The sequence below is a fragment of the Patiria miniata genome, unplaced genomic scaffold (assembly GCF_015706575.1).
Source record: "Patiria miniata isolate m_02_andy unplaced genomic scaffold, ASM1570657v1 HiC_scaffold_5, whole genome shotgun sequence".
NCBI classification, from domain to species: domain Eukaryota; kingdom Metazoa; phylum Echinodermata; class Asteroidea; order Valvatida; family Asterinidae; genus Patiria; species Patiria miniata.
In genome coordinates this window covers 15,809,436-15,833,381 of record NW_024037072.1, presented here as the reverse complement: position 1 = coordinate 15,833,381, position 23,946 = coordinate 15,809,436, and the positions used below count along the sequence as shown (strand labels likewise).

The 23,946-nt window shown below is 39.7% G+C and overlaps 1 protein-coding gene across 1 annotated transcript; it reads right to left on the bottom strand.

The window, feature by feature from the left end:
* Positions 1-2,979: 2,979 nt before the first annotated feature.
* Positions 2,980-23,311, bottom strand: LOC119740876 (MAU2 chromatid cohesion factor homolog). Its single transcript, XM_038216334.1, has 16 exons — positions 22,976-23,311; positions 22,798-22,815; positions 20,386-20,451; positions 19,187-19,282; positions 18,926-19,048; positions 17,115-17,270; positions 16,600-16,675; positions 15,682-15,755; positions 15,260-15,454; positions 14,581-14,724; positions 13,745-13,828; positions 13,129-13,253; positions 11,610-11,721; positions 10,394-10,484; positions 9,863-9,990; positions 2,980-7,564 (listed from the first exon to the last, which is right to left on the bottom strand). Exons 1-16 carry the CDS (start codon positions 23,210-23,212, stop codon positions 7,499-7,501), a joined length of 1,791 nt encoding a protein of 596 aa, XP_038072262.1. The 5' UTR covers positions 23,213-23,311; the 3' UTR covers positions 2,980-7,498.
* Between the last annotated feature and the right edge of the window lie 635 nt (positions 23,312-23,946).

Genomic DNA, 23,946 nt, shown 5'->3' with positions numbered 1-23,946 from the left:
GTGTAAATTTTTTACCTAAAAGATAATGCATAACGTGAAAAATAAGGTCAATTGTACCAGTAATTATACCACCGTGTGTCACTTCATGGAAAAGAAACCGTTCCCAAAATCGCGCAAATCTGAATGACTTTGGGTTCGTCGAAATTGTTATAAAACTTGGTAGAAAGCGAGAAGTTTATTTTATTTATTTTTAGAATGAAAGCATGCGGTATAGCATTTTCTGCCCGAACTTGTATCACGTCAAGCAGAGATACAGAAGTTAGTAAAACCTGGGAGATTACTGAACAGTCATGCATGACCACTAACGCAATCTGTTCTACGTTTATTCGCATTCTGCTTTTTCATGGAATCTGCAACCTTTAACTTTGTGGAAGGATTTTTTTGTGGGCCTATACTTTAGGCCTATATCCAAACCTTGTTTTCTTTGCACATATAGGCAATGCACTCATGAATGACAACCGTAATGGTTTTCGATTTGTGAGCGGAAAAAAAAGCATTCTTATTATTTAACAATATGGATATAGCCCGCTCGGTTACGGACCTAAAAACCTTGCTCGAAGTGATAACGATAGGGCTTGTCTCCAAAACCCTGCGACATTATTCCGCCTGATGATGGTATCATTCGGAAGAAAATAATAACTGAAGGTGGTTTAGAAAGTGCACACTTTTTCGTGAATTAGCAATAGAATCCAGTCTGTTGTTCACATTACATTCCGATTGGAAATAAATCGTTCCGTACCCCCACTGTCAGGCAATCAACTATTGGTGAGTTTATTCAATGGTAAAGAACAGTCATAATGATGTTGAAAACAGTTCATCAGCATTTGACATTAATATTGAACAATTTTGACATTTTTGTTCCATTTCGGGCGTCTGAAACCCTCCGAAAAAGCTCTGTATTATTGATGGGCAGCAAATAATTTGAAATTTGTAAAATTATGTTATAACTAAACATGGGCGATTTTGTTTTCGTTCGATGTCGCATTAACAAAAAAGTTGGAAAATAGCAACTGGGGATAAAGCTCAAAAATAGTAGGTACATTTTAAACGTGTTTCCTATGATCAGATATCCCCGAAACGAAGACTACATACTGAACCAATTCATTCATTGGGTATATAACATTATGCTGCAATCAAGACCTCCGGAGTATCAACATTTAACATGGTTCCCGTTTTAATTCGTGGAAACTGTTATACCCGAAAATCGACCAAAGTCGGCATCATCGCAGCCGTTACCAACCGTGTAGAACTATATCTGGTAAACTGTTTACCTCCTGGGCTGTTCGGAGCACTTTGGAGTCCTCATAATTATGCATTTTCTGGAGGGGGAATCGAGCTATGTAGGTCTAGTCGTAGTTTCAAGCAATTTTTCCAAACCGATTTTCTTCCTAAGTTAAAGCTGTATTTCCCGTGCTACAGGGTGAGTCAAAAAAGCGGAACCCAAACCCCAAAAATATATTTCATATTTAAAAAAATATGAAGCACCAAAAACAATAATGACTTGAAAGCCAATTTCATAAGCTACTTTTAGATGAAAAAAATACTAAAATTGCTCAATCCGTTCAAAGAATATCCTCATTTAAACGCAATGACCTTAAAACCAGTTCGTCCAAAAAGCAATTTATTGCGTATTCTGACTGTTTGGAACAACAAAGAAAATGACACGAAATACTTGTTTCAACAACTGCCAACAACTGTAGTACACAATATCTTTATTAACAACCCTGGTTAGGCAAACAATATGATTTTATGAAACCAACTTTTTTTTTAAAAGACGGGCCTTCAAAAGGATTTTGTTGAATATTTTAAACTTTTAAACTGAGGTTTTATCGCTGGTGATGTTTGAAAACAATTGTGACGACGATTCTTGAATTCGCGTTTTTAGACGTAAGAGGTTTTAGGGTCATTGTGTTTAAATGGTAATATTCTTTGAACGGATTGAGCAATTTCAGTATTGTTTTTCATCTAAAAGTAGCTTAAGAAATTGGCTTTCCAGTCATTATTATTTTTGGTGCTACATATTTTTTTAAATATGAAATATAATTTTGGGAGTTTGGGTTCCGCTTGTTTTGACTCACCTTGTATTTTCGAGTTTCCTATGGCAATAAGAAAGACATTCCCTTTTGAATGAGGCGTCGAACAAACGGAAAAAACAACGACTTTTAGTAACTGAATTATTTCTTCACAAAATTCGAATCATTCGGCTCTCGCAGGGTGGGTTATTTGAACACAAAATGAAAGCCCCTTTCAGAGGGTTGCAGACGCCCAAAATTGGAATAAAGTAGTTTCTTTGTTAAAACAAAGCATGCAAATTAAAAATTCTACATGTAAATCCTACATGTTGTGAAAAAAACTGTGACATGATGACTGATAGGCCGAAAATGATTCCAATCCCAACCGTAGCCCTTTTCACAACATTATGATTTTACACAGCTTATCGTAACACGACATTGAAATTTATCAAGGCAAGGAACTTGGTCAGTGTCCAGAAATGTTGTTGTGATTAATTTACTATTGTGTAGTGAGACGTGATGGAAATTAAATGAGACTCGTAGGGGTTTAGGCCAAGGATAAGGATTATCTACACACTTCAAAAAATTCAAAATTTACTTCATGGTTTTGTAGTTATTTCAAAAATAGTCAAACGGACACTTTTTCTGGGGGAGGACATACTATAGAACAAACGCTAACAAGCATTATGCATTTTTTCATTCACACAAAAGAAGATGAAACTTTCGTTCGCACTAAATTTGAAGCACGTAAAATACATTGAAACATGGGGATGCCCAAATATATTGAAAATTCACTATATATATAAAAAAAAAAAATTCTTCAATTTCGTTGGTACCCCCTATGATTGTGCACGCATGCGGCGAACTCTTCATCTCGCAAAGAAATCGTAACATTTTGAAGTAAGCACATGGGGGGGGCCTTTTCCGTCACAGGGTTTAAAGAAGAACAAGTACAGAAAGTCAAAAAGGTTTCATATTTAGGTTCGAGTTTTATTCGAATATTCAGGCTCGTTAAAAACTCCCAATATACATGTACAACTATACAGGCTGTCCTTATCAGTTAGCGGCGATCGTGCGAGATAATTTTCCAATTTTAATTCTGATTTTAGTACAAATCCCGAACAGTTAAATTAAAAAGTCTTTGATTTACTTATTTACAAAAAAACTGATAAATACAAAAACATTTCTTCCTAAACTCCAGGGCCTAAACACATAACACAGGTTCGGTGTAATTAAAATGTGGTTGGAGGCCCAATTATGGGTTTGATCAAAACGTGAACGGACATTCAAAAATACACTGGACAATTCAAATTATCTGATTGGTCAAAACAGGCTTTAACAATAACGATATTCGTTCCATACCTGCATTAATGCGTTTTCCTGCCTGTTACTTTAATTTGACATGATACTACAAGAGTTGTTTGCAGATAAATATTATTCCGAGGGCAGAGATGTAGCCGAATGTACATACAAAGTCGTAATTTGGAAAACGCGTGATGAACCACCCGCGAATTGTGCCTTTTAATACAAAATAATTACAATGTATTTCTTTCTTTCCATTACTGTGTCGGTGGGTTCCGTTGGGGGAGAAAACGAGATCTGAGTTTAACTCCAAAAAGCTGGGAAAGGGTTCGTCCTCAATCGTTTAGTTTCTTGATAGTACAGTACTACTGTAGAAACTAAACGATGGAGGACGAACCCTTTAGTGCATCCAGGATTTTCCAGCAGGGGATGGCTAGGGCGTCGAGTCTAAGATTTTTCAAGGGTGGGTGAATGAAACATTGCAGTCAACGCATACCCTCTAAGAATTCTGGGTCAGATTTGACACGGAATCCGGGTTACTATTTGACCTGATACGTTTCATGGTCCGATTTGACACATCGCTGGATCGTTTTCTGGGTCATTTTGACACAGCAACATTGGCAAAGGTGTCATTTTGACATCAAGGAACGTGTCATTTTGACACTGTAAAGTATCTGGTCAAACAGAACCCGGATTCCAGGCCAAATAGAACCCAGATTCCAGGTCAAATAGAACCCGGATTCTGGGTCAAATCTGACACCAAACTTTTAGACGAAAATTTGCCTGAATCAATGAATCAAGATTTACAATGTTGAGTGATGCCATGATACAAGTAACTTAAGTCACTTTGGGATTTTCCCCATTATGTAAGTAATTAACATTAGTCGGGGGGGGGGGGGGGTAGCCATCCTAAAAACCTACCGTGGATCAGCCTTTGGACTTATTCAGATGATTTCTTTAATTGTGGTGGACAGCTAATGCACTTTTTAGTCACCATTAAAATATCTGATGAATACACTTTTCTGTCCAATTCAAAATCGGTGTGCTAATAAACGGACATTACAACTATACTCAAGAAAAAAGAAAAACATAAATAAGACAAACGTTGTTTAAAAAAAATACTGACGTGACGGAAAATCTGGTTCAACTAACTTGGACATGTCCTTGAATGACTTCTTTAGAAATCTGTACTAAAATGTAACAACCACTAAAAAAAAAATTGTGTAAAACTAAAACGCTCGCAGACACCAATTTCTGAAAGATTGTATCTCCAAGAAAAACAAAATTGATAATGTACAGTATTTACAGAAATGTACAGGAAAAAACACACCGCAGGATATTTCATGTATCCCGCAGCAATATCGTTTGGTGATACCACAGCAATAAGTTAAAAAGATAATGAGACAAATAATACACAAGTATTTGTTTAATATAAAAGATACATACATACAGTTTTTTAGCTATCTACGACTCCATATAACTCACAGTTTTCCGTCTTCCCAATTTCTCTTCATTTTTTTTTTTACAATATCGGCCCTGTGAGAAAATACCAAGGCTTCTTGAGTTTCATTGTAATAATTTCCCTAATAATAAAAAAATCTCTCTCTCTCTCTTGTATAAAGTAGGGATATTTTTTTTAACAGGATTGAAAATATCCCAAGTAGGCGTGATTATACACTTCAACCATGGAAATGTATTTCTGTGACAACTGCGATAAAAACTCTCAACGCTTATCACTGTTTCAGTGATGGCTCTGCAGGTCACCGACAAAACATGTAAAAAATATTATAGAAAGATCAGCAATATATTACTGTAGATCCTTTTTTTGTTTTAATTTCCAGTAAACTCACAGAGAGATGATCAATGAATTGGATAAAGCATTTAAGGAGTCAACTTGGAAATCAACTTGGCTCATACTATTTGGTATAAAATTCATTCCAACTCCACAGTTTCCAGTGATGTCCGTTTTCTGAACCTGCCCTAAAAAAAGTCCTTTACAATTTGAAATTTAATATTTGGGGGGAAAATGCAATCATCAGCAATGAGGACCGCTAATATTCATGCAAATTAATAAAAATTTTAACTTCGGATTTCAGCAAAAGTTTTTTGTTGCAGTTTGTTCTGTGTCTACAGCAGTATCCGGGGAAACTTTCCAACTTCTGCCAACAGAGGGCGCTATATAAAGCATTCATCTCAGAATTTTGTTCATGCAAGATGTCGATGTCTGTGCCTCGCCAAATTCAGCAAACTGATCATTTTTACCCAGATTTGAAAATACAGGGTTTCCAAGATGCAAAAATAAGTCTGCATTTTGCACCCAAAAAAAAATCCCTACCCAATTTTTGTACAGACTGTCGCTCAATATCTTTTTTTGTATTCTTTATCAAAATATGCACCGCCAGTCTGCAATATCATGAACATTGAAAGGAAACAGAGAAATTGGTCCGTGTAGGTTCTGTATCTGATGGGGACTTGAAACTTGAAAGGGTGACAGACACCGAGTATCGTATCACAAGATAAAAGCATGTTTTTATATGTCACACCATGACCGTATGTGATAAAAATGACCTCCATGGCAAATTGGGTGGCAATTTTGGTAAGAAAATGCAAAATGCAAAAAAAAAAGGACAAAAGACAAGTTTACGAGCCAGATATACTTGCAAGGGACATTTAGAAAAAGTCTTACACTTTCAATGCTTACGGTGAGAAGGATGACAATTATGATAACTGATCTGGAGGCTTTGATACGGCTGATTTTGATGACCCAGGGCAGGACAAAAACAATGGTCCTGCTGATAGTATTCTAAGGCTGCACAAAATGACGGGATTTCATCACATTGTTTTGTTTTTTAATACAATAGATGTTAAAGGCATATAGGATCATTTGCTTTTCATGTGTGTTAACACCACTCAAAATCCAAAGAAGAGAATTCAAAACCTAAACTGTTGAAATCGTAGCTCAGTGGATATTACACTTTTCGAGAAAACAGTGAAAAACCATGCACGATATTTTGATCTGAAGAAAAACAATCACTGATCGTTGGAAAATCACCCACACTTCTAGGTTTTTTCTGAATGACAGCATTTTGATAATAATGTGGCAGGTTAACATTGGGATTAATGCAAATGATCCTTTTTTGCCTTTAATTTTGCCAACACTAAATTCTGTCTTGTCAGGACTAGAAACCATATCGTATTAGACAGTTAAACCATGGCTGCATGGTTAAACCCGGTCACTTTGAACAGGAATTGATATTAAAAAAAAATGTTGAGACCTGCATGTATAATATCTCCCATCTGGTTCAAACCCCTCGCCTAGTCAATGACCATCCAGGAAGGGCCAAAAAAGTAGAAGAGAAAATCTTCACAGCCCAAACTATAGTTGGGACTGCCTGAACTATAGTTGGGACTGCCCGAACTATAGTTGGGACTGCCCAAACTATACTTGGGATTGCTGAACTATAGTTGAGACTGCCCAAACTATAGTTGAGACTGTCCAAACTATAGTTGAGACTGCCCAAACTATAGTTGAGACTGTCCAAACTATAGTTGAGACTGCCCAAACTATAGTTGAGACTGCCCAAACTATAGTTGAGACTGCCCAAACTATAGTTGAGACTGCCCAAACTATAGTTGAGACTGCCCAAACTATAGTTGAGACTGCCCAAACTATAGTTGAGACTGCCCAAACTATAGTTGAGACTGCCCAAACTATACTTGGGACTGCCCAAACTATTCTTGGGATTGCTGAACTATAGTTGGGATGAGGCTATAGTTGGGGCGAAACATATGCAACTAATATTTGCTGTGCACAATTTACCACAAAGCATAATGCAAAGAGTTTAATGAGAAACTCCTTCATGAACAGCGCGATGACAATAGCCCCCTCAACAGTCTGCTATTACAATATAAAAAATTATCCAATGGGAAATTCACTTGAATTTGGGGACAAGATGTAAATCCCCATTTTATAAATGTGGGTTGTTCTTTTACATCAGTATCAAAACATTTCAGATAGAATTTTTATTAGGAAAGAAGGGAAAAAGTCAACAAAAAAAAGAAAAAAATGGACAAGAAAAGAATAATTCTTATCTTGAGAAGAATTGGCACACTTTTTTTCTCGGGTATTTTTTTCTCTTAATCAGCAGAGGGGATGGGGTCCGATGCAGGGTGGGAAGCGAATGCTATAAGATGCTGGAGCTGGCTCCGTCACCCTGGAGTAAATGGATCGGACAGGGGCCTTCCGTCCACTGAGGAAAAGACAAGAGACAAATGCAGATCGTTAATATCAACTTGCCATTGATTACAGGCAGATCACAAGTCTGGTCAAACGTAAATCCCAACTCAATAAGCCAGTTCTGTATTTCAACTGCGCATGTGCACATCAAGATTTTCCGATTTTTCTTTCAGAATAAAAAGTTCATCGTATGCGTGCAAAAGCATAGAGGGTACCAGGAAATTGAGGAGATCATCGTGTTCTGAAGTATAACATTTTGCAAAAAACCTTTGGACAGCGAAGTGTTTTTAGGTGTCGTGTGTCAAAACTTTTGTGCGAACGAAAGTTCCGTCTCTTTTCGACTGCACGAAAAATTGCACAGAATGCAGATTTGGTTGCCACATCCCCCACAGCCTTGTGTGCATTTATCTGCCGCGGTTATCCCGAAAAAAAATCTTCGAATCTTGTTGTGTAACAGACTATTTTGGAATAACGAACTGGCTTATTCCCATCACACGTAAGAAAGGGATAACTATAGAGAGTTTCGGCACCCGTATCACATATCACTATCAATATTACATTTGACGTTATAAAGCCCGGTTCATACTTCACGCGAAAGCATGTGCGAAGCGAAATTCATGTCGTCAACAATGGAAGACGCGCTTCGAATGTATTGTCGACGTCACGGATTTCGCTACGCTTTCGCGTGAAGTATGAACCGGGCTGAACTCTTTTTCTCAAACGTGATACGAGACGGTGACACGGGGAGTGACACAGGGTCTTTCCACTGTTCCAACTTAATGATGACATCAACCTCTCCTTCTTAATGTCATGATGGACCAGACATGTCGGACTGCACTTGGAAACTTTTAAGAGTGAATTTGTTCACAGCATATACAGTGGAATGATGCTATACTGCACACCACTGTACCGAACATTTGGCTATACCGAACATCTTCCTTGGCTCCCGATTTTATGTACAAAACGTACCGAACATTGTTGTTGAAAAAAGTAAAGAGAAGAGCAACAACTGGGTATTACTTCCCCAAGGAATAGAAGGGGAAAGCCACCCATTGCTGTAGGTAGTAAGCTCAAAAAAAAATACTGTGTAATAACATTATTCAATAGTCGGCATGTATTCAAAGTTGTCTTTCAGTAACTACCAGGGCGTGCAGGGTGAAGTTCTGAAGGGCGCTATTTATTGAAAATCTTAAAATCGCTATACCGAACGATCGCTATTACGAACAATTTCTGTGGATCCCGTGATGTTCGTTAAAGCGGTGATCCCCTGTCGTGAATTTTGAGCATTTTTGTGACCTATAATTGTGACTTGGTTTCCTCAGCAGCAATACCTATACACAGAGGCGCGATGCCGAAACTGAATTTTGAGCATGACCTCACATATGCTTACACGTATCAGCAGTAGTCATTCCCAAGATCTTTCAAGATCTCATTCTTTCGTATCAATTGTTAAAATCTTCTTGGACAAAATTAGTCTAATAATGAGCCTGCAGAGTGTTATTATGTTTTTATATCTTCGCAAAACATAGCTTCAAGCAAGTTACTTTTTGTTACTTGCCTGCTAGGCAGTGTTGTAGTACTTGTACTCGGTACTCAAACTCGAGTACTACTCGAGTGCTTTTTTTGAGTACTCATACTCATACTCGAATGTGAAAGTACTCGTACTCGAAATGACGGTACTCGTACTCGGGCAGCAAAGTACTCCTACTCGACATATCCAAATTGTACTCGATCATCAAGGTACTCGTACTCGAACAGCAGTACTCAGGGGGAAAAATGGTATAGCTTGACTTACCACGGCCTTATTTTATCGATACTTTCAGTTTGAAATGGTTGATTTGTTTGAGGAGAAATCAAAGTTTCCTGATTTTCCTCTGTGCACCTCCGGACAAACACATTTAACAGCTATCCGTGAGTGGGTCTGTATATCGGTCTGACTGGGCCTGGGCCAATTACGCACAATGAACCATTTGCCATTTGGCCACATTCGGAAATACAAGTACTCGAACTCGTACTCAGAAGTACGAGTACTCGTACTCGGAGACCTGTACTCGGAGGTACAAGTACTCGTACTCGTACTCAGCAACCTAAGTACTCGGCAGTACTCGGTACTCGGAAAAAAGTACTCGACTACAACACTGCTGCTAAGCACCTCGAAGTATAAGTTTTTTTATATCCACAACCAGACTTTGTCTGTGATGTTCGTAAAAAAAACGTAAGCCTTTCTGTGCCCTTACAGAATCCTTGCCTTCAGCAACAGAAATCTGTACCGAGTGGGCAAGCTGTGGTCATTGTCATTACATGGCCATACCTGTATAAGGTTGTGTTCTGACTGTTGAGATGATTGGAAGTGATCTTTGAGCAGCTGTTGTGAGAAGGACGTGTGCATCTGGTAGCCGTCCCTTTCTCTTACCGGGTCCCCCTCCAAGTGGTACAAATCTGAACAAGGAAGAAACAACAGGTGCAGTGATGTTAATGCTAGACCGAGTCCGGTGATTTAGGAATTGATCCAGTGCACCGAATGACCAAACTAAACAAACAATCTTTGAAACTTAGCCTCATTTTTGTGTGCATGCATGGCTTTACGATAGAGGGCAGACACACAAAGGGAGAACAAAACACTCTTCAGTCTGCGAGCGTTGGGTCTTTTGTTGAAACCGGTCCTCGATGGTACAGTTATGTGCTTAGTCTATGGGAGAGTGTTATATTACTGGGACAAAGGAAACACAAAGCATTGTCCTCAGGCATATAGAAATTCACGACTGTGTGTTCAGGAGAGTGTACCAGCTCAAACAAATACACGAGCTATGATGAAAAGAAAACGTCAATGTGTTCCACTTACCTCTCAGTAAGGCAGAAGCCCATAGTTGAACATGTACATCTGGGATTTTCCCAGCGAGTTGCATGGCTGGTAAGACCATATTCATGCTTTCCTGAACGAAAAAGAGGTAACCGAAAAAGTTCAGCCTTTTTTTCTCCTTAAAATGCAACATACCTAGAAGTCTGAAATCATATAAACACTGAAACACTCGAAACAGAGAATTAAAATACTTTGATATTTAAAGTCTTTCTGAAGTTGTCATCTCAAAAACAAATACATTTTTTTCTGCATAGACAACTGTCAAGCTGCATTTTTTTGGATCACACATGGCCATTTTCATAGGCAACTTGCATTATCAAAAAAAAAGGAAACCCAGATATAAATGTAAATATAAATTATTTTTATATAAGTTAAAGATCATGTGAAACATCAGTGTGTCCTCTTTCCAATGATGCCTTGATTGTGTATCTGTGGCCACGGATGACTGATCATTCATTGTTCTTCTGTCAAGGTTCAAAATCTGTACCGAGCCAAGTTTTACCCAGCTAAGATTGCTGGCTGGTTTGTTATGCAAAGGTTGAAATGGACTATGCAAAGGTTGAAATGGACTATGCATAGGTTGAAATGGACGTGCAGAGCTTTGTGTTGAAAGAGGTGGTGGCCATGTTGAAGGCATTGGGCCGTGATGAGAGTGGTTAAATCACTGTGCCAAAATTGAATAAATTGAACTGTCTTCTTACTTTAAATTAATCCGTTCTACATGCCCAGAATACCAGTTACCCTGCACAAACTTGGCGCAGTACAGATTTTAACCCTTTACAGAATCCAAATGAATGCTCAGTCATCCGTGGCCTCAGACACACAATCAAGGTATCATTGGATTGAGGACACATTGGTGTTTCACATGATCATTGACATATTTGAAAACATTTTTTTTTTTTTTTTTATAACTTATACTCACATCTGGGTATCCTTTTTTTATACACCCTGTACAAAGGAAACTTGAGGAATGAATCACATTTTGCAAACAGCTAAATTCAGTCCCATGGCTACGGCATCTTTACTTTTATCCAGCGATTTCTCATATCAAGCCAGTGACATGATTTCCACAATTTTTGAATTCTATTAACACTAATGGTAAAGTTAAACGGGAACACTGGAATATCGGCACACCATTTGTTGGTCCCCACAGCTCTGGAACAAGTAGGGTTTGTACCCTCACGTCAGCTCTACTTACCCTTGTGCTTCCCAAGGAGAGGAATATATGCCCCAGTAGCACCAGTGAACAGGCCGTTAATCTATTCAAGTCTTCCTCGTTGGACATCTTTAACGTTTCCCTCAGATACCTCCTGGGTTTCAGACAAAACAAATGCAACAAAAGTGGTTTAATTACATCTGGCCACCTCACAGCTATGGTTATTTTAAGAGTCAAGACCAAACGTAGTTGATTATTTTAGACTTTGCCAATATCTTGGCCAATCTGATAGACAAACCATTGAGCTGATTTGACGAAACGTTGCATGTCTGAGTTCCAGGTTTTCACTTTGTTGTTGAGCGGGTTGAAATTGGGAGTTGATTACGAAATAGATTCCTGACTCGGGAATGCCAGTGGGTTTCGGCTCCAGGGCCGGAAAAATTTGCAACAATCGCAATGTACCATACATACTCACTTCGCAATACCACGCGTGTAATCTGTATGTTGACAATGAAAGCACAATACATACATTCGTGTATTGCCCTAGCACAGTGATCGCAATGGAGCAGCACATGTACAAATGATCCGAGACACGCACGCCAGTACACGCACATCATTTGACGTACAACGCGATTGCAGTGAGTCTACTATGTGAGCGCACTATGTACGAGTCTAGCACATGACAACACGTAGCGCATAACCAACTTTCTTACTGGCTCAAGAGTGACGATTAAACAACGCCAAACAGATTTTCCTATTGGCTGAAAAGTGACATGCACGTTTTTTTTTCTTTATTTTATTTCTCTTCAGTCTTTTTGATTCTGAAAAGGATTTGGTCGCTCCAAAATGACATTTGCAACCTCAGGCAACCTTCTCTTAATTACATTGACCCTATTTTTTAAATTTTGAACAGTATTTTGGGAAAGAAGGCGACTTTCTTACGTGATGTTTCAGTAGCGACCCTGCGAATCGACACACTCAAACAGCTGTCACCCGTGTTTGTTTTTAGTGGGCGCCTTTGTCGCTGCATAGTCGCCGTCATCATTTTTACCCCATAATTTCCCTCAAAAATCAAAACCCTGCCCTTTACCCACAAAATTAACCCTAACGATCCCCATGTAGCCAAACTCCAACACAAGGGTTTGGTGGAGTCCAACTGTTTATGTGTACACTTTAGTACCATAAGGTGTTGGAATCTGCAAGGGTGAGGGCGGTTCCTAGTAAATCACTCCAGGGGGTTAGAGTTAATCCTGCAGATATGCAACATGGTGTTATCGTAATCTACTTAGGTGAGTCAAAAATATAAAAGTGCACTTTCATTCTCTTATAGAAAAGGGGTCCTAAACTCCACAATCCCTGCAAATTTTGTTTGCCAAGTTAACATCAGCAGGGAACCAGTTACTTACAATTTACATCACATGAAATTTCGACTGGTAACCAGTTTTTGCTTAGCGAAATGTTTTCTGTGCTAAGAACAATTCTGGGCTGAGCAGCTTCCATGCGAGTGGTCTCGGGTCTTCTGTCTTGACTCCAAAACGGGGATTTTTTATTAGTCACTTACTTTGCTTCGTTGTATCTCGCTTGAAAGAACGCCTGCAGACCCTGGACGTAGTAGGATGCCGCTCGAAGGCTGTGTGAATTTGTGGGTAACACCTCCGGGTTGATCCGCTCTAATAATGTTAATAACTGAAGAAAAAGAAAATACAGAAACAAAATGGATTTCAATGGCCAAGGAATTGGAGTAATCATTTGGGGAATATCCCTGTTAATAGTACAGAAGATATGTGAATAAATTGTGCCTTTGATGATAGAAGAATGAAATTTTAGCATCTGGTTAGAATTTTCCTTTACAGGGATTTTGGTTTTACTGAGATTTCTATACACACGTTTTCACTAAATCAACCCAAAAAACACACGTCTGCTTGATAGATCATATTCATGGGAGGTTGTAGATTTATAATTATTGATTCAGAAAATCTCAAAAACCTTAAATTGGTCATTTCAAACCCAAATTGACTTCACATGTACTTTGTGCAAAAACGACATCTGCAACTTTGTCCCGTTTCGTGGGAACAGGTCTCATATATAATTGCTGGTAATGTGATCCATTTGTAGTTAAACCATTGCTTGCCGTTCAACTTGCTCATTTGAGGTTAAACTGTTGGTTGTTCACTCACCTCCTGTTGCCTATTGCCAGACCTGAGGTAAACTATTGCCAGATTGAGGGATGCAAACTGCCATAATTCCGTTTGCGTCGTACTCTGCGTAAAAGAAAAGAAAAACGATTTAGAATATTGTTATATCTTGTGAACCTTTGACAGAATGTATGGGAACTATGAAAGGCCTATTCTCAATAAATAAAGTAGTAACACTACCTTTATGCAAAGGCCAGCTGAAAAATATTTTGAACTCTTCCAAGTAATTCTCTCAGGCCAGAGCTGAGTCCCCCATACTTTGATATTTCGGGTTATAAAATTTGAAACATGCCAGAAGAACCAGGTACATTTACGTGTTCAGGTACATTTTTCCAAACACATTTTGCACCGTCGGTGCATTCTATGTGCACATGATGGATTAACCCTAACCACCCCAACTCCATCAAAATCCATCACTCCATTTTGGTGGATTTTGGGGGACTTGGTCCAGAAGGCCTGGCGTTACTAAATATTGATGGAGTATGATGGACTTGGGCCTAATGGCCTGAAGCAGTGCTAGGGGTATCCGATTGATTTTGCCTAGCTTCCTGTACTGCTATTGTGATAAAAGCCACGTGTAGCAAGACCATGAATGTCAACCAGTGCGTCAGTGGTGGATTCCATTATGTCATGTACAGTTTTGTATAACACGCACACTGATGATGGATTTTGATGGAATTGGTCCAGTTTCTAATAAAAGACACTAGGGAGTTAGGGTTAAAATTCATCTTAGAATTTTTGTGTTGGCATGAAAAAAGCATGAATCTGTTGCTAAGGCTGAGTGATATAACAGCTACAATAACGGCAGGCATACTCACCGCTAGAGCTGCAGTGAACTGTGCCTCCGCACTCTCCATGCAGTTCATGGACATGGAGTAAAGCCCCAGTAACGTGTGTAGCTGAGCACCGTGCGTGGTGAGTAACCGTGGGTTCTGCGAGCACACCTGGCACGCTTGGGAAATCTGCAAACAAGAAGATTCGACAATGATAATGGAATAATAGTGTGGCAAGGGCCTGGTCGCCGAATAATAGCCCGAGCCGCTAGCAGACGAAATTTTACTTTATTTTTAGTTTATGTCTCTTAATAAAGCTATGATTTGTTCCTCTGCGATGAATTTAAGTAAAAATGATGTAAAATTATTTGCTTTATCGAAACGGTGGTGTTTTTTTTCCAACTTCAAAACCTACAAACTTTGAAGAATACAGCACAGGTAAAGCAGCCATCATAGCCAGTCAGTCAATGAACACAACTTGGACACACGGCACAAGACGCACACACACCAAACTGCCAAAAACCTGTCCCGTCTCGGTCACTGTCAAATTCTCTTGAGTTTTCCCTGAGTTTTGGTGTTTTCCTCAATTCACTGAGTTTTACCTCACTGGAAAATGGAAACCCATTTTCAAGGTTTTCCTTGATTTCCCGAGTGGCTGGGAAACCCTATTACACTCACAAATTTGGCGACCCGGTGCATTCATGGGACGAACCAGGATTCTTACCTCTTGTACAGCCAGGGATTTCTGGCCCATGACCAGCCTGCACATGATGATATGCTCCAGCAGCATGAGCTGAAACGCCGACAGGATGGAATGAGAGTCCAGTATCTTGAGCTTCTCTATCTGCAGCAGGGCCTTGTCTGTGTACTTCTGGGCTTTGTCCATGTAGCCTGCTTGCATTGAGTGCATCACCGTTACCTTCGGAAAGGTGGGGGGAGATTAAAAAGAAGTTAGCAGTGATTCAGATAAGAGCAACTTAAATCGGGGACAATTGATTTACTAGAGTTTATTATTCATTGCAATGTCAAGGGCCATCACATCACAAGTTCATCACATGCCCAGTAAAAAGTAAAAATCACAAGTCCTGTCACAAGTCCATTCTAGATTCCATGAAGAGACTTCGATGACGGGTTGATATAACTTACCAGATATACTAATACGCACATGTGCTCCTTCGGTAACCAATGAAAAAGATCCGCTGGGTTACTTGAGATTGGTTCTGCAAAGAATCAGTGGCACACACGAAATGTAAGACACAAACCAGAAAACCCACATTTCTGTACATAAAAAATGAGACCAATCAGGCCACAAAGAGGTAGCATTGTCTCAGTGCATTTCAGAAGAACTTTGCTAGCATTGCACCTGTCCTCGTTTAAAGGCACAATCCATCATTTGTAATTTGTGCATTTTGTTTGTTAGAAGCAACAAACGTGCTCAAAATCTAAAGAAGGGTGCTGAGCAACTAACCTGATGAAGTTTCAGCTCAGTGATATTGCTGTATATTCCGAGAAAAACAACATTCTAGGATCTCCATTTCAAATCAAAAGTCGCTGAGTCACATTTTGAATTGGGCCTGAATTCAGCGTCCGAGACACTGAATTCACTGAGCCGATTGCAGCTACGCGATGTCGCGCACGGAATAGACGAATTATAGCAACTGCGCATGCGTCGTGTCAATGCTTGTGCGCGCTTTGCATCTTTAGACGCAACGTTGGAATGCCAGAAAGAATAATTTCACACGGAGTTTAGTCCCTTTACTATCTTTAAACCAAGTATGTTTTTCAACAATAATTAGGTCAGTTACTTTTTGGACAGCTGCAAATGATGGACTGTAGCTTTAAATAATTATGAAGTTGGAGGCGAAATCGATAGAGCCGCTATGAACAGAAATGTGCTAAGCCCAAGAATTCAGGTTACCGGTCAAAATGTCATGCACTTAACATTAACTGTGACTGGTTCTCAATCGATTATTGCCAAGCACAAATATTCTGAGAAGTAATTTCCGCTTAGAAGATTACATTTTAACTTCATGAAAACACCCAATATTTCCTCCCCCAACTCACCGTCATCTGAATGCAGCATGGTAATCGTCTGTATAGACTGCTGGAGGTTCTTCAGTGCTGTTTTCACACTTTTTACCTGAAATAAACAAATCAAAAATTCAAGATTTACAGATAATTACGTCTCCTTAGTGATACCTTTACACGAATAATGAGGTGCTTATATAGCGCTTTATACCAAAGGTCTCAAAGCGCTTCACAATTACTACCCCTGTTCATCAGGCCTTGCGACCAGTTTTTGCAGCAGCTCAAGATCAGCGCATTCTGGTCTCTTACCTTCACAGGTACCCATTTATACTCCTGGGTAGAGAGAGGCAATTGAAGTAAAGTGTCTTGCCCAAGAACACAAGAACCATGTTCCCCATCAGGGTTCAAACCCACGTACCACGGCACGCAAGTCAAACACCGTAACCATTCGACCACAGCACTCCACAAAGTTAGGGTTAAAAATATATTTTTAACAAAAAACTAAGGCAGTAAAAAAAAAAAAATTGACGACAAAATTACTGCGGACTTACCTGTCCAGCCATGAGGTAATGGCAGACTTGTAACACTAGGAAGTAGACTTTGAGAGATTCCTTATTCGTGTCACTGCCGGTGTAGTTGTCAATGATGGAGCCACAGGTGGACAACACAGGATGCACCTCTGCATACTTCTTGTCTATCAACATTAACTGCAATCCAGAATACAGGAGAACATGGCTTAATAAACAGCTTTTAGTTTTCCTCTTTCGCACAGCTGATGGGCACATTTTGTTTGTCACAGAAACTTTCTGAATGATTTCAGCTAAGATGTGACGGTTTGCGTGGTGAAGTCAAGAACAGGAGTAAGTTTGCATGTGAAAGGAAATCTGTTTTGTGAGTTTGAGTGGTTATGGGAATAACCCCAATAAAAGGTTGGAATCCCCCAGTTTTCTGACGACAGACAGAGCATGCTGTCTGGTATGGTGAGTTTTCAATTGGTTCCTGTCTCAACCACGCAAACTATTCAGATTTCCTTTCGCAAGGTGCAATAACAAACTTAATCTTACATGTATTTCCAAAAATGTATGTCTGAGGTTCACCATCAAATTGAAGTCATGATTGTAGACTTATCCAGTGACTAGAATTTGAAGCAATAACTTAGGTGGAAGCACACTCATGCACAAGTCATGGATGCATACTCAACGCAATTTCGACCAATGCAAATGTGCAAATAAGCACTGAGCCACCTCTTGAATGGTCTGGGATTGGGGTCATATAGCCGGCCTCAGGTCGACATGCAATTTGCATGCGCCACGACGGAACCGTCGGCATCAAGCAGAAAAATAATGCTCAGGTCACAAAACTGAGAAATCGTGTGATTCTCTTGAACAAGCGGCATCCCGACGTAAAATAATCTCAACCATGCTCATGTCACCCTCGACGCGACAATCCACCATGATTCCACATCATAGACAGTCATGTGACTTCTTTACCAATAAGGGAGTAAATATGTGTTTGGCCGGTTCGGCTCGAGCCATTATCAGCGTGCATTCCCCTGATACGGTCTTACATGTACTTGCGGTATTCCCATTCACAAATACCTTTGAGTCGAAAAGTCGACACAAGTCAAAAATTATACATTTCCAATGATATTGTTGAACACTTTTATTTAATTTTTTAAACACCCCTCTAGCTATGGTATGGAATATCCTCTCGCGAGTAGGTAAACAATCTCCTTATATGGTGATTGACGCGTGCGCGTGGTGCGTACTGCGTGATTGACGCGTGGAGCGCCAGTGTAGTGTGCTGATTGGCTAAACAATCGTCGTAGAAGTTGAAATTTTTCTACCCTTGCGACTGTTGATTTTTTTTTAGCGCCGACTAATTCCGATCGTCTTAACATCGTCGCAGTTACACTCAGGTCGCAAAAAACAGCGACTGAAATGTTCCCGACGGTCGTAGCTCAGACACAGCTGCTTGATCCTGAAAAGTCAGTCGCCGACTGATCTGTGTCGTCGCAAGGTCGACCTGAGGGCGGCTTTAGTTGATAACAATCACCACTGATACAGATTTATCGCTCTTTTTGTCTTTCAGTCCAATTCTCACCACACTTGGTGACATGTTTTAGTTCTAATGATAAACCATACATGTATGACCAAGATTGTCTTAGGCGATATCTGAATCACTTCATTACGTCTGGCAGTAACACATGTCTACGGGAAGTGGCTACGGGAAGTGGCTACTGGAAGTGGCTACATCAGCTCCAATAAGCACATGTGTAATCGTCAGCCATAGTCACTTAATTCAGACATGCCTACATGGCTATCACAATTGATGATTGTTCCAAATGTTTCAACTAGCTCACCATTCCTTTACTGAGAAGAAACAGCGCCCTCGTGTACTCGGAGCTTGCAACCACTGCGTAGTCTGCGCCGACGCCGAGAAGCTCGCACGCCGAGATGAAATCCTTCTCGTGTGTGTGGATTTGCTGTGTGGACACAAAACAATACATTGGTGCTTATATAAAATGCTTTAAATACCAATGTCTTAAAGCTCTTTACAATTGTTACCGTGTTCATCGGGCCATTTAAAAACATTGATAAAACAGCTTGTTTTTAATACTTACTGCTAGCTGGAACAATAGAAGGCAGTGCCAGTATGCCGACTGCTGCGAAATACCGATGGCTTTGCGTAGAATTTGTTTCGCAAGATGTAATTGGCTCTGTAAGGTTGATACAGAAAACAAAGTTACGACAGAAACAGAGAGGTTAAGACCGGGGGGGGGGGGGGGGGGAATGTTAAGACAGAAAACAAATTAAGCCAGTGTACATGCAAACTGTCGGGGAGTCAGGTTGGCGTAGCGGGTCTTTCCTCGCCTTCCACCGCTGTGACCTGGGTTTGGTTCCTGCCTGGGCCAATACGTGGATTGGGTTTTCAGTCCCTGCCCGATTCCGTGGGTTTTTCCCAGAATATTCTTCTGGAGGTTTTCTTCCCACCTTTGAAACTGTAATTTCTTCTCATTGTCTTCTCTCTACAGGTTTCTTCAGGCTTGCGAGTTACAGTGACAAGGGCGCTTTTGAAAGAATCCTTGGTTTCATTACCAGAAATAATTAATAATAATAATAACAACTCCAACACACTTTTTATTAATTTTTGTTGATGTTCGCAGGTTTGCTTTTCAATTTTTTTCTGAGAAAACTTTGAACTTGTGCATCTTCAGCAGACTTGAGAATCAATGATTAAAACTCTGAAGTAAGATTTGAGGCTTTGCATGGTGGAGATACTAAATGATGAAAGGTTTGCAGAAACACCATGTGCAAATAATTTTTCAACTAAGAGAATGGTTCTGAAAAGAACCAGAGGTTCTCTAGAAGTGACATTTTGCAACTTCGAAGAAAAGTATTATCCATGTGTAAATCACCCAATTATGATTAAGCACCCAATCAAGTTTTATGTGGTCCGAGTTTAGTGCTGCTTGGGTATGTGTTCTCAAATGGGTCTGGGACACAGGGCTGGCGACACTTTCCTTCAATAAAATGATGCAGTTCCCAAAGAATGGATTTTCACTGCTTTCTCGGGAAGTATTGTATCCGGTGAGCCGAAACTTCAAACAGTACGTTTGTTTCAGCTGACTTTGAATGAAGTTGATCATGGAATTACTAAAAACAAATTATGAATTGCAATTGATTCTGTTGGCCTCTCTTTGTTTCAAAAATAAACTGTGTACCCTTAAAGTTTCCTTCTAAAAAGAATAATGTGATTTCAATTGCAATGAATTATATTTTTCAAGAGAAAAAACACCAAAAACAACAAAACTCCTCTTACTTGTTTTTCATGTATCCTCGCTAACTGGCTTGCTGCTTCAAATTTGACGTCATCAAATGAAGGAATCTGGAGTAAGTTCTTGTTAAGGAAATCATGAGTCGTCCATTTTCAAACATTTTAAATGTACTCCATATTAATTAACCCTAACCCCCATGGGGTATTCTCTAGGCACCCTGCCAAATGCAACAGAATGTAGTGAACTAATACATGCCAGCCTTGGTACCAAGTACCTACCTAGTCCGAAAATTTGGGACTCTCAATACTGTGTATGAGAGTCCCAAAACTTAAGGTATCCATATTGTGCAAAAGTTTGTGCTGCATAATAAAACCAGTGTGAATCAAATGTGCAAGCTTCTTACGCACTACAGTTTCTTCAATAATCCCCGAAACCTCTGCCCAGCAAAGTTGCTGTTGTGAGCATTGCATCACCAAAAATTCAGCGTTTAATTCTAATTTTGCAGGGTGTTATCGAAATCCAAACGCGAAACATCACGTTGATGTGTACTGCAATGCATTGTGCAAAAAGACTCCTCAGCTAAAACATTTTCATCGTGTAGATAAAACAGCGCCCTTTTGTTGATCTGAGTGAATGCAGAATGCTTCATTTTTTAACAGAGGGCGCTATGTTCATTTGGCCATCGATTAAAAAACAAGTAAGCTGCAAGGCTCTTCCTACACCTACCCAGAATACCTTGGGAATCACACCACCATTTCTAAAGCATGGAGAATGACGTGGATGGTTTTTGAACTGTCAAAAACTTGCGTTAAAATTGGATTTAAGGTCTCAAATTTTGCAGGTGACATGCTTGCAACTTAAGCATTTTGATGTATGTGTTGTGTGGGCATTACTTAGCCGAATGGTGAGTAAAAAAAACCTTTGTAGTAATTTTGTACGTTTTCATGCACTCACGGTCCCAGTCTGGTACCTACCCTGCCAAATGCAACGGAATGCAGGGGTGCAATGCATCAGATCAGGAGACTGCTAAATGCAACAACTTTTTTACCACTGGTGCATTCTGTTGCATTTAGCAGGGTTAGGATTAATAACTGCGATAATTCTCTCTCTGTCTGATATGGTGCCAGTAAAGAAAGGTCCACAGCACTCACACTCTGAGCAATAATCACCATGTGTCTTTTAGAACATTTTCTTAAAGTTTAAGGAGCAAAAAAAGTTGCGCTCAAGTAGTGTATTCTGTCAATTCAAATACGTGTGTAACTCAATCAGTGCAGGTGACCTTAAGTTAAAGCATGCATGAAAACAAAATCTTCTCTGTGCACTTGAGTGCGAACTTTCTAGAGTGCAGCACTTCATTAATTCACTGACATTTTCTGTCAAAAAAAAGCAGGGGGAAAGATTTCCATATAAGAAGTTCACTCAACACCCTGTGTACAAACCCTATGAGAGTGGACTGAAAAATTCTAAGTTTTTCCTAAGAAAATGCTTGTATTTTCTCACTGCTCAAATTGACTTTGATGACATGAAATTGCTATCTGGGGGCTTGTTAGTCAATACAGAGGAAAATTAGTGAACTTCTTATATGGAAATCTTTCCAAGCAGGTTTCCAACCCGAAGTACTTACAAAACAATGACATTAGGCATAAAGATCATAAGCTTGAATATTCTAGCTGAGAACATTTTGAATATTTATAGCCGGACTTTTTCGAGTTCTAATGGAACTTTTACTAGTACAATGTGGTTTGTAAACAAAAAACAAAAACTGGCCCAAATTGAAACACTCCATTGGGGAATTGAAAAAAATCTACTTCAATGCAATTTGTAACAAAGAATTACATTTCATTTCAAAGAATTCAGAACATTTGTACAATAACCTTTTCCTCATGTTCACACTGGTGAAATGTTTCATTCCTCTAAATCTGAATGTTTTGGAAATGTAAACATTCTAAATTGATGGGTCAAACATTTTTAACCTTTTGATGGAAAATCACTCAATATAGTTTTAAAAATTTCTCAAACCTTTCCCCCCAGGATCTGGAAAAATAAACATCAAATTGCCATATCTGGGAAGTAATTGTAAACCATATGACAGGGGTCAGGGCTACAGAAAGGCTGCATCATTTTACATGTTGATTTCTGTATCAGAAAATAAATCAAATACACCTTTTGTGCCATCTATGATCGTGTTTTGTGGGCAAAAACCCTATTCACAGAAATGCAGTGTTTATCTTTCTGAAATATTCATCCTTTTCCGCCATCAAATCGGCTCATTTGAATGAACAGACAAGCGCCGCACTGCGCTATCAACAACATAATAATGATTGCATGGAAACGCATGCGTGATGACCCCCACATCTGACATCATGCATTACACACAGTAATAAAAATCCGGCCGTACACACACTACACACAGCGGCATATGCACACACGTTCAGTAATGTAATCGAAAAGGATACACTCTGCGAGACGGCCCACTACAGTTTAGGGAGGAAATAAACGAAAAAGATCAATTAGTAAGCGGTCTTACAGAAACCTTTCAAATAACAGACAATCATTTTATCGTGTGCGCAAAATTCACGGGTTGGAACCGCGTATTTCGGGGCAGACGGGTTGGGGAATTTTAATTTAACTCACCGCTTTTTCCAAATGTGTCCGCGCCAGGTCGACGTTCTTCGTGTGCGTGAACAATAAGCTGCCTAGCTGGACGTGTGTTCGGGCCTCGATCCTCGGCGGCGGTTTGAAGTGAAAAATGGACTGTAAACAGTGGATACAGTGCTTGATTTTGGGCGGGCTGGCCGTCCTGAAGCTCTCCGCGATCCCTAGAAGAGACAGGTACCACGAATCTGTGGGTATCGGCGGGGCAGACGCCATTTTTGGGTCGTTACTTGGGCCTTCCCGCTGGTCGAATTTTTTTTCTACTCGACTCGCGATTTGCGATTTTTCTGTCTGATGAAGGACGCCAAAAACGACATAGCGCCCTCTCGCGAAATCGTCGGTTGGGTGGTCTCAATTTTCTTTTTCTTTCATTATGTGCATGTGACTTATGATGTCATGTATTGTTTTTATTTCAGCCGGGTGTGGTCTGGATATTTTATTATGCTGGTTTCCTTATCGGAGAAAACAAGGAGCTTCTCAATCTTCGGTGCAATAAGTTATTTCACATCTAGCACATGAATGATATGACTTCCAAGAGTATAACATCAACAGCGAACATCCTAAAATGGATGGTCGATGTATTATGTCTGAATAAGGAACTATCGGTGATCGGCACTGATGATAATCCCCAATTATATACTTCTCTTTGGGTTTAAACCAATTAGACATGAATTGTTTTGAATTTTATTTTTTTTTACTTTGATAATCCTCTTTATCAAAATTAACACCCGTCTATCTCCCCCCCCCCCCCTAAAAAAGGAAAATTTAAATTGAGGTGAATATTGTCTTAAATCTCCCTTTTATCCTTAAACTTTCCCATCTATTCTATTCCCAAATAAAAATTCTCGAACATACCGAAAGGTTTTTTTTTGTTGTATTTTGATCCCCTTTCTAAATGTTGGTCCATTCTGAAACCTGGGAGAATTTGGGAGAGCCTACCCCCCCCCCCC

Coding starts and splice junctions, on each gene's coding strand:
- LOC119740876 (XM_038216334.1), bottom strand. CDS start 23,212: ATGGCGTCTGCCCCGCCGATACCCACAGATTCGTGGTACCTGTCTCTT. Junction 9,991..10,393: donor GGCTTCTGCCTTACTGAGAG/GTAAGTGGAACA, acceptor TTCCTTGTTCAG/ATTTGTACCACTTGGAGGGG. Junction 7,565..9,862: donor CAGAACACAACCTTATACAG/GTATGGCCATGT, acceptor TCTTTTCCTCAG/TGGACGGAAGGCCCCTGTCC.